General features: G+C 41.7%; 1 protein-coding gene across 1 annotated transcript; it reads left to right on the top strand.

The window, feature by feature from the left end:
* The first annotated feature begins 324 nt into the window (after nucleotides 1-324).
* POU3F4 (POU class 3 homeobox 4) lies at nucleotides 325-1,416 on the top strand. Its single transcript, XM_060001828.1, has one exon. The coding sequence runs from the start codon at nucleotides 325-327 to the stop codon at nucleotides 1,414-1,416; it is 1,092 nt and encodes a 363-aa protein (XP_059857811.1).
* The last annotated feature ends 7,527 nt before the right edge of the window (nucleotides 1,417-8,943 follow it).

Below are 8,943 nucleotides of genomic sequence, written 5' to 3'. Positions count from 1 at the left end.
CGGTGGGAGGTGGGGGGAAGGGTTAACCAAATAAGCTCCTGTCACTCAGCACTAGGCAGCCAATGGAGCCGAAAGATTGATTCACTTCCTGCTTGGGTCTCACAGAAACTCTCGAGCTTCGCCAGCCTAATTTGGAAAGCTAGCCCGGCCTCCCGTGCCACCATTGGCCGAGTCCGCGGAAGGCCAGGCCGAGACGCGCTGCAATTGGCCTCGGCGGGTGCCGGTAACTCGCTTTCGCGGCTTTGGCTCCCCTGTACCATAGATGTCAAAGGCTGAAGCTGCTCCCTTTGCCACATTATAACTAGTAGGGGATCCTCACCGACCATGGCCACAGCTGCCTCGAATCCCTACAGCATTCTCAGTTCCAGCTCTATGGTCCATGCGGACTCTGCGGGAATGCAGCAGGGGAGTCCTTTCCGAAACCCTCAGAAACTTCTCCAAAGTGATTACTTACAGGGAGTTCCTAGCAATGGGCACCCCCTCGGGCATCACTGGGTGACCAGTCTGAGCGATGGAGGCCCATGGTCTTCCACACTGGCCACCAGCCCCCTGGAACAGCAAGACGTGAAGCCTGGGCGCGAAGACCTACAGTTGGGCGCAATCATCCATCACCGCTCTCCGCACGTCGCCCACCACTCTCCGCACACTAACCACCCGAATGCTTGGGGGGCGAGCCCGGCTCCGAATCCGTCCATCACGTCGAGCAGCCAACCCCTTAACGTGTACTCGCAGCCGGGCTTCACGGTGAGTGGCATGCTTGAGCACGGCGGGCTCACTCCACCGCCGGCCTCTGCCTCCACGCAGAGCTTACACCCAGTGCTCCGGGAGCCCCCAGACCACGGCGACCTAGGTTCGCACCACTGCCAGGACCACTCGGACGAGGAGACACCAACCTCGGATGAGTTGGAACAGTTCGCCAAACAGTTCAAACAAAGAAGAATCAAGTTGGGCTTCACGCAGGCTGACGTGGGGCTGGCGCTGGGCACACTGTACGGCAACGTGTTCTCTCAGACCACCATCTGCAGGTTCGAGGCCTTACAACTGAGCTTCAAGAACATGTGCAAGCTGAAGCCGCTGCTGAACAAGTGGCTGGAGGAGGCTGATTCGTCCACAGGGAGTCCGACCAGCATTGACAAGATCGCGGCGCAGGGCCGCAAGCGCAAGAAGCGAACCTCTATCGAGGTGAGTGTCAAGGGCGTACTGGAGACGCATTTCCTCAAGTGTCCCAAGCCTGCCGCGCAGGAGATTTCCTCGCTGGCAGACAGCCTCCAGTTGGAGAAAGAAGTGGTGCGTGTCTGGTTCTGTAATCGAAGACAGAAAGAGAAAAGAATGACTCCACCAGGGGATCAGCAGCCACATGAGGTTTATTCGCACACGCACACGGTGAAAACAGACACGTCCTGCCACGATCTCTGACTGCAGGAAGCGAGGAAGCAACCGGCCGCACTGGGAGCAGCGCGGATTTCTCTTTCTCTTCCACTCTCTTCCTTTTACTCCAGCTTTTTAATTGCTATTTCTCTAGCTCTCTGTCTCTCTCTCTTTTTTGTTGTTCGTTCTTTCTTTTCCCCCCTCTCCAATTTTTTTTTTTAAATAGGGGACTCTAACATATTAAGAAAGAAAACACACACACGCATTCAGGCTTCTCAACGCGGATACACAGTTGCCTTAAACGGTCCAGGCGGGGACCTCATATCCCCTGCGCCAGGCAACAGCTCCCTCCAACCTTTTCTGCTGATCAATATATATTGTTTACTTTGAGTAAGGTTTTTTGTTGTTTTTGTTTTTGTTTTGTTTTGTTTTTGGTCGCTCCTCTCTAGGAAGAGAAAGGAGTGGGGTAACTTGGGGGCGGGGTAGGGATGGGGGACGGGGGTGGGAAGACAGATGTGTGCCTCTGAATAACCTTTCAGCGCCTTGGTTATAGCAGCTGTATTTCAGGTGAAATCTGTTTTACAATAGACTAGTTTTGCATTTTTTAAAACTTCTATAGCGTTTCTAAATGTCTGCGGTGTTTTACTATAAGATGTACACAATATTTGTGAGACAATTTGTATCTAATCGACCACTCCATATTATTATTGCTATTATTATTCCTTCATTGAGCAGATGGTCTTTTAATTGCTTAGAAAAGGAAGAGGGGGAGAGATGCCTACCCATCCACCGATCCCCTATCCCAAATCTGTATGGAGAAGAGAGGATACAGTGGAGAGAGTTTGTTGATGATATTGGAGATACATACATATATATGTGTGTGTGTATATATATATATATATATATGTGTGTGTGTGTGTGTATATATGTGTGTATATATATATATATATATATATATATATATATACACACACACACACACACATATATATTTTTTTTTTCCGGGGGGTAGCCGAGTTCCTAGGGTAGGCAGAATAGGCAACCGATTCTCTTTGCAAACTAGTACGAAGGAGGAGAGGCGATTTCGAAGCTTTCTGCCCTCCTTCCCGCAACTGTGGAGCCCCCACAGGCTTCCACAGCGCATCTGGGTTCCCTGGAAGGATTCCGCAGCTGCGCTGGGCAAAAGAAGTCGTCCTGAGGAGTGAAGAGTGCTCCTCACCTCCCGAAGTCCTTAATGCCTGCACTCGGAGCTCTCCACCCACCCTGCGCCTTGCCAGGCCGACTGCCAGCTCGATCCCACCTTGCCCTTTCTAGGCGAAGGACTTTGCCTTCACACCCGATTGCTTTAGCTGGAGACGACGACCCGACCCGGAGACGCTGGCGACAGACTGGGTCAACGCTTTCAAGTTCGTTTCACCTCCAGTTTACTGCCTGTTCCGTGAGTGAGAAACCCTCCGGGAAGGGTGGCGAGGGGGTGGTGGACCGGCGTTCTCTGCTCTGTGCAGAAGGACAATGAAATGATTGGCAAAGGTCACAGGGATTCTGGTCTAGCCGCGTACCACCTCCTCTCCCGTATATACGGCTGTCTCTGAGTGGGCTCATGGGGAGCCATCTCCGTGCCTCCAACAAGCACAGCTGGTAGAAGCCCATGGCGAAGATTGAGCTAGCTAGCGAGCGCCTGGGTGGCTGGGGTTTTTTTCCCCTCTTCTTCTTCTTTTTATATCTCTCTGTGTGTATGTGTCTCTGTGCGTGTGTGCGTGCGCGTGCAAACGTGTGTGTGTAGATAGCTGTGTGTATCGTATTACTATTTACAAAAAAGAAAAAATTACAAAAAAAAATTTCGCTAGTCTGTGTAGAGATCCAAAAATTATGCAGTTGCTGTGGCTTTATTGCTAGCTCTCATGTCCACATGCCAGGTCCGGAGGCTCACCTCATTCCCAAGGAGCACACATTGCTGGGCCGGACATGCACCCAAACACTCAGCCGCTGCTCGCCAGACCTGGCTGGGGGCTCCGTAAACCCGGGCCGGCCTCCTGGCCCGACCTCCAGACGCAGCTGCGGTAGACAAAGCTTCAAACTACCTATAAGGACCTGAAAGCCTATGGCCGCTTTTTGAGGATGCACTAGTAAGGGCTGCCAGGGCCCCGGTCCACCACACTGTATCCCCCAGCTGTCGGTCGAAGAGCATGTGTTAATTAAAATCCCGGATCCTTTTTTTCTTTTTTTGCCAAGCTTCTGCGTTCTGTTGGTAGTTGTGTTTCAGTTCTGGGATTTTTTTCCCCCACAAGGAGTTCATGTTTTACAACTGTTAGGGTTTTCTTTGTTTGTTTCGATATTTTTTCTTTGCAGTTAAGCGCTATGATTCAAACCTGAGTTAACCCAAATATTTCTGCCGACTTTATAATTGTACAGTTTTGTATAAAACGTTTTTGAAGTTATTAATTTAAAGAAAGATCATTTAGTTTATTCATTTAGTAACCGATGTATAATAAACGCTATTTTCATTAAGAGTTGCTTTTTCAACTATTTTATTCAAATTGCCTATTGCAGTTGCCAGCAATTATTTATTTTCAATAAATTCTGCATTGTGTTTAAAAGGAAACTTTCAAATATGAGTTGGGTGTCAAAAGTAAAACAATTCGCTGTAATATTTGATGTGAACAGTTTTAGTCAAGGGGTTTATATTGACGCAATATTTTATTGTTGTAAAAGATTAAAAAGGTTTAAATAAAACATTTTTCCAAAAAAAAAAAATCTGTCTTCTTCTCCTGGCTTTATTGTGTGATGTGTGAAGTGAAGCGTTTAAACAGAGGCAGGTTCCGGGTGAGCATTGCATGTGCTTTGCTTCAGGTTAGAAATCATTAGTCATTGTATTAATTTTTTATTTTCTCTCACTGACTTTTGGCCTTTCATACACTCACACAGCGTGGCTTGTTATCACACCCACGATCATGCAAAACACACCCGGAATGTTGGGGAAGGCTGCTGGGGCAGGGTGTTCATTTCAGGAGGTGAAGTCTTATTAATGTTCTCCAAAAGGAGTGTGTCTCACTCTAGTCCAGCAGTTAGACCTTTCTCTGGAACTGCTCCTCTTGAAACTGGGCCCAGATCTTCGCTGAGGCTTTCATCTCAACTAGCTGCACCCACCCCCCTTCCTCTTCTTCCCCATTCCCAGCCGATGATCTTCTGGTGAGCCCCCATTCCCCTGCCCCATTCCCCTGATGAGGAATGTAAAGATGACTATATGCAAGGAGAAGTGCACTACTTCTTAAGGCTCTTCCAAGGCCCATAAACTTGGGTAAACTCTTGTCCACTTAGTGTTCCCCAATAAGGCTGAATTCTGTCCATTCCTATCTGAGTTTTGGGGGAAGAAAAATAGATTACATGGAGACATTTGGAGTAAAAGTTTGATGTATTACTCTTCTTCCCACTCCTACATACAATTTCACCTCTATTATTTTATCAAATACCCTAAATAAAATAAGGGACAGTTACCTGTAGTGATGGCTGAGGAGTAATTTACTAAATCAGAAGTAGTTATATTTTAAAGCTTTGTATGTACACACATGCCTTAACCAACTTTTTTTGTAGATGTATTTTTAGTAATAGAAAAGAAATTTAAGTATAATTTTCCAATAGTAAAACTCTCTTCAATTTATACTATGAAGTTTTTTGTTAGACAAAGCAAAATTATCTAATGATTTTAAAAAGTAAAGATTATTAGTTTTGCAGGTTGTCTAATCATTTACAGTTGCACAGTGCACCATACACATGTGAGTGTTGTTTATGAAATATGCTACATGTTGTGTGCATACTCATGGGACTATCTCTCTTTATAAGTAATACTGATTTTATAGAGATGTATCGACAAGCACAAAAGCCATAGTCTTAAACCCACTGGTTCTATTTCCATTCATACCACCTAATCTCTTTCTCTTTCAGTATCCTATGAAAAAATTTGAATTGATTAAAAAGTTATACCTTTTCTTACTAAAGCACACAGAAACCAACTAACAGTGTATTCTCCATTCTTTAATGGAACCATAAGCAGATATTTTAGGAGATACTACTTCTATAAATATATACATATAGACACCTCTCTATCAGTATTTTACTATGTATTAGTGACTACATATATTTTGTACATATTTATGAGACTCATTTCCTTTACTGCCTCTTTTCTTTGTCTTAATATATAACCAAGGCCTAGTTGGCTTTTATGATGACCTCCTTATCAACCTTGTTATATAATTAACATGACGTTTTCATTAAAATTCAGGGGATGTTGGTGCCTCTGCCTGGGACATTCTTTGTATTGATGTTGTCACCACCCAATTCTCAACCAAATCCTTTGTAGGAGAAGCAGCTTTGGCCTCAGTTTCTCTCGGTCCTTCACAGCAGTATCTCTCTCTCCCAAAAAAGATTCCGTGGGCTCAAAAGGAAAAATAATACTTAACCATATTTAATGGTGTGAAAGCAAAAATAATTTTCTGTTTTTATTCAAAATATATTTTTTAGTAAGGAAGTAGGAGAAGAAGGGGGAGAATGGAGAAGTAAAAAATGATTAGAGGTTAAAACATAGTTTTCCAAAGAAAAGAATGTATTTTTTCCACCTGTCAGATATTTTTAAAGATGCATATGGCACCTCAGAATTGTGAAAGTTTTTTCTATGATTTGGTATTTAAAAATCCAAACATGTGACCCTTTCAAAAAAGTCTTGAAAAGAAGAAAAATTAACAATGCAAAACAATACCCTGTGAATTGATACCACTCAATACTCATCCATTCTGTAAAATAAAAGGATAAAACATTCTTTATACATACCCCCAGATAGTTTTAGAAATAGCAATCCTACAACTTTGTAGATGTTAATTTTTTAAGCATTAAGAAAAATGAATATAAATATATATTTGAAATCAATTATTTTTTAAGATGAAATAAAAGTATCTCCTCTTAAGAGCCCTGCTAGTGGAACATTTCAAAAATTAGAGGATTATTTAAAGAAATGCAGTCTCCAAAACAAAATCCAGTTAATTTCTGTTACCTCTAAAAAGATGGAGACAGAAGGATCACATACAATGACCCTAGATTATTTTTCTAGTAAACAGAATCCACAAAATTAAACCCTTGCACCTTCCAGTGAAAAATACATTAGATCACTATGCTTTCTTTCATAAATATGATTGTAGAACTTATACCTATGCACACATTATCTTACTCACTAGCTGGGACACTGGGTTCTCTTATCAAGGAAGATTTAGTATAAGATGGGTTCATCTTGGATGCTTTTCAAGGGAGCTTGTTAACTATCAAAAAGGCCTTATTATGATGTGGCTTCACTCTCTAAGGGAATCATGGGACAACTTGCTTTTGGGTGAAACTCTACATTATTTAATATATGTGCATAGACACACTCACAACTGTAAACATGCCCCCTCTCCCTACACCCTCCCTCTATCCCTGTACTTGCACACAGACTAGATGATTTAACAGAAAGCAGACTGTGCTCAAAGACAGGAAGGAAATCAACTCATTGACCAATTCATTAAGTATGTCTTTTCATCTTTCCAGCTACTCAGACTGTGTCCATACTATTCTGGTATAGCCAGTTGGAAAGAGAAAAAAATCACTCTTATCAAACTTTCTTTTTCCTATGTGATGTAAAAAAACAATAACTACTTTGAGTGATCCTCCCCCAAACTCTGACACAAACACACACAAACACACACACACACACACACACACACACACGGAACTGACTGCTTGCATGCATTGTCATCTTGTAAACAATGTCTATCAGCATAGATTTTTGGCAGGAATGGGGGTCATAAATGTTTTTAATATTGATTGCTTCTTATCTTCCCAGTTATTTTTCACATACAGGAGAATCTCATTATAATGTGGCTGAGATCTTATCTCCCAGATTTGACTAGATCTGAGATCAGTCTTTCCTCTGACCCCTTTCATAGAAATGGAAAACCCTCCTATAAAAGTGAGCATGGAAAGTAATGTATCTCCCCACCAGATGAATATTAAAAAGAGATTTGTTACACAGAATGTATATCTGGTAAAAGATTATTTCTTCCATAATACTTGCATTTTGAGCACAGAAAACCACATAGATACCCATTCTACCTGCTAAAATCACTGCTTGATGTCATATTTTTAAAGCACAGAAAATAGAGGATTATGGACCAGGGGCAGTAGCTTATTTGGCTTCAAATGACACATGATTCCAAACTGCAGAAAAACGTTATCTAGGTGGACATGTTGCACAGAGGTATATATTGTTTTAATGTTTTACTATTCAGTCTACCTGTGGTGCTGTTGGTAATATTCATGTTTAATTAACATCAGTTTTTCTTCTTTGTTCCCACAGAATTGCATGTATGTACACCTGTAGAAAAGACAAGAATCAAAGACAGAGGTCTGTCTTGAACCTGTGGTGGCCTAGAAAAATAACAAAAAAATCAGATTAGTGATATCTATTGTCATAATCAGGGACTGTGTTCAAAATAGTGTACAATAGCCACTGTTAAGTGATAGGGGTTGACTTGCTCAACAGTAAACAGCAATTTTCAACAGATGAATTTCTTTCATCATAGGAAGAAGAGCCAAGTATATTTAACCCAAAATTCTGAATGCTGAGCCTTAAGGGTGAGAGTAATTGAAATTCTAGATAAACATATTTTCCTTAATAACTTTCATTTTTCATGTTTTATCCTGGGAGAGAAAAGCCTAACTTCTCCAGATTTTACATTAAAAGTGAAACTAAAGTAACATTTCAAAGTAGCTCTTTCATCCGCACTGAGTCCTCCCTGCATCACTGTCCATGGATTCGTTGATGATATTGGCTCTTTAGGTGCTCCTCACTGACCTCCTTAGAGAACTAAGGAGTAGTTATAGAAGTGATTGCACCCATAGTGGAAGTTCAAATCCTATACTCCCTTCTACTCCTTAGTGCTATGCTTCTTCAAGTCCTGGCTTGATGTCGTCTGTCAAATTAGAAAATGGACTAGCTTTGTTTTCAATGGATTAAAAATACTTCTACAATTGGATAACTTCAAAATTGCTGGTTTAAAAAAATATTTTTGGAGTTTTCTCTGCACATCTGATTTGCACTTTGTACTGTATTTATGCATGATTTAGAGAACTCACAAATAGAAGAATTTAAAATAAAGGCAATAATAATCTTTTCAATTTATGCACCACCTTTCCTCTGTAAAGATCCCTAGGCACTTTAGAAATGATATATACATTATATCCTGCAGCAACCAATATGCAAATCACAGCAAAATGACCACTTCAGGCCACATAAAATGACCACAATCAGTTTGGGCAAAACTCATTAATATCAATAGGGTTTCTGTGGACAATTGAAGGGCAGTATATGCCATGGGTCTCATTCATTGCTGTAGGAGAGCATGAAAGTATCTGGGCTCACATTGTAAAGAGATAAAGTCTTACATTTTAAACTCATGTCTTATAAGTGGAAAAAAATGAATTCTCATACATTTGATAATTTTGCTTAAATTTGTCTTCAAGACTTTTGTAGAAAAATAAGCTATTCACTAA

Source organism: Delphinus delphis, chromosome X (genome assembly GCF_949987515.2).
Source record: "Delphinus delphis chromosome X, mDelDel1.2, whole genome shotgun sequence".
Lineage (NCBI taxonomy): Eukaryota > Metazoa > Chordata > Mammalia > Artiodactyla > Delphinidae > Delphinus > Delphinus delphis.
This window is presented reverse-complemented; position numbering and strand designations above follow the sequence as displayed.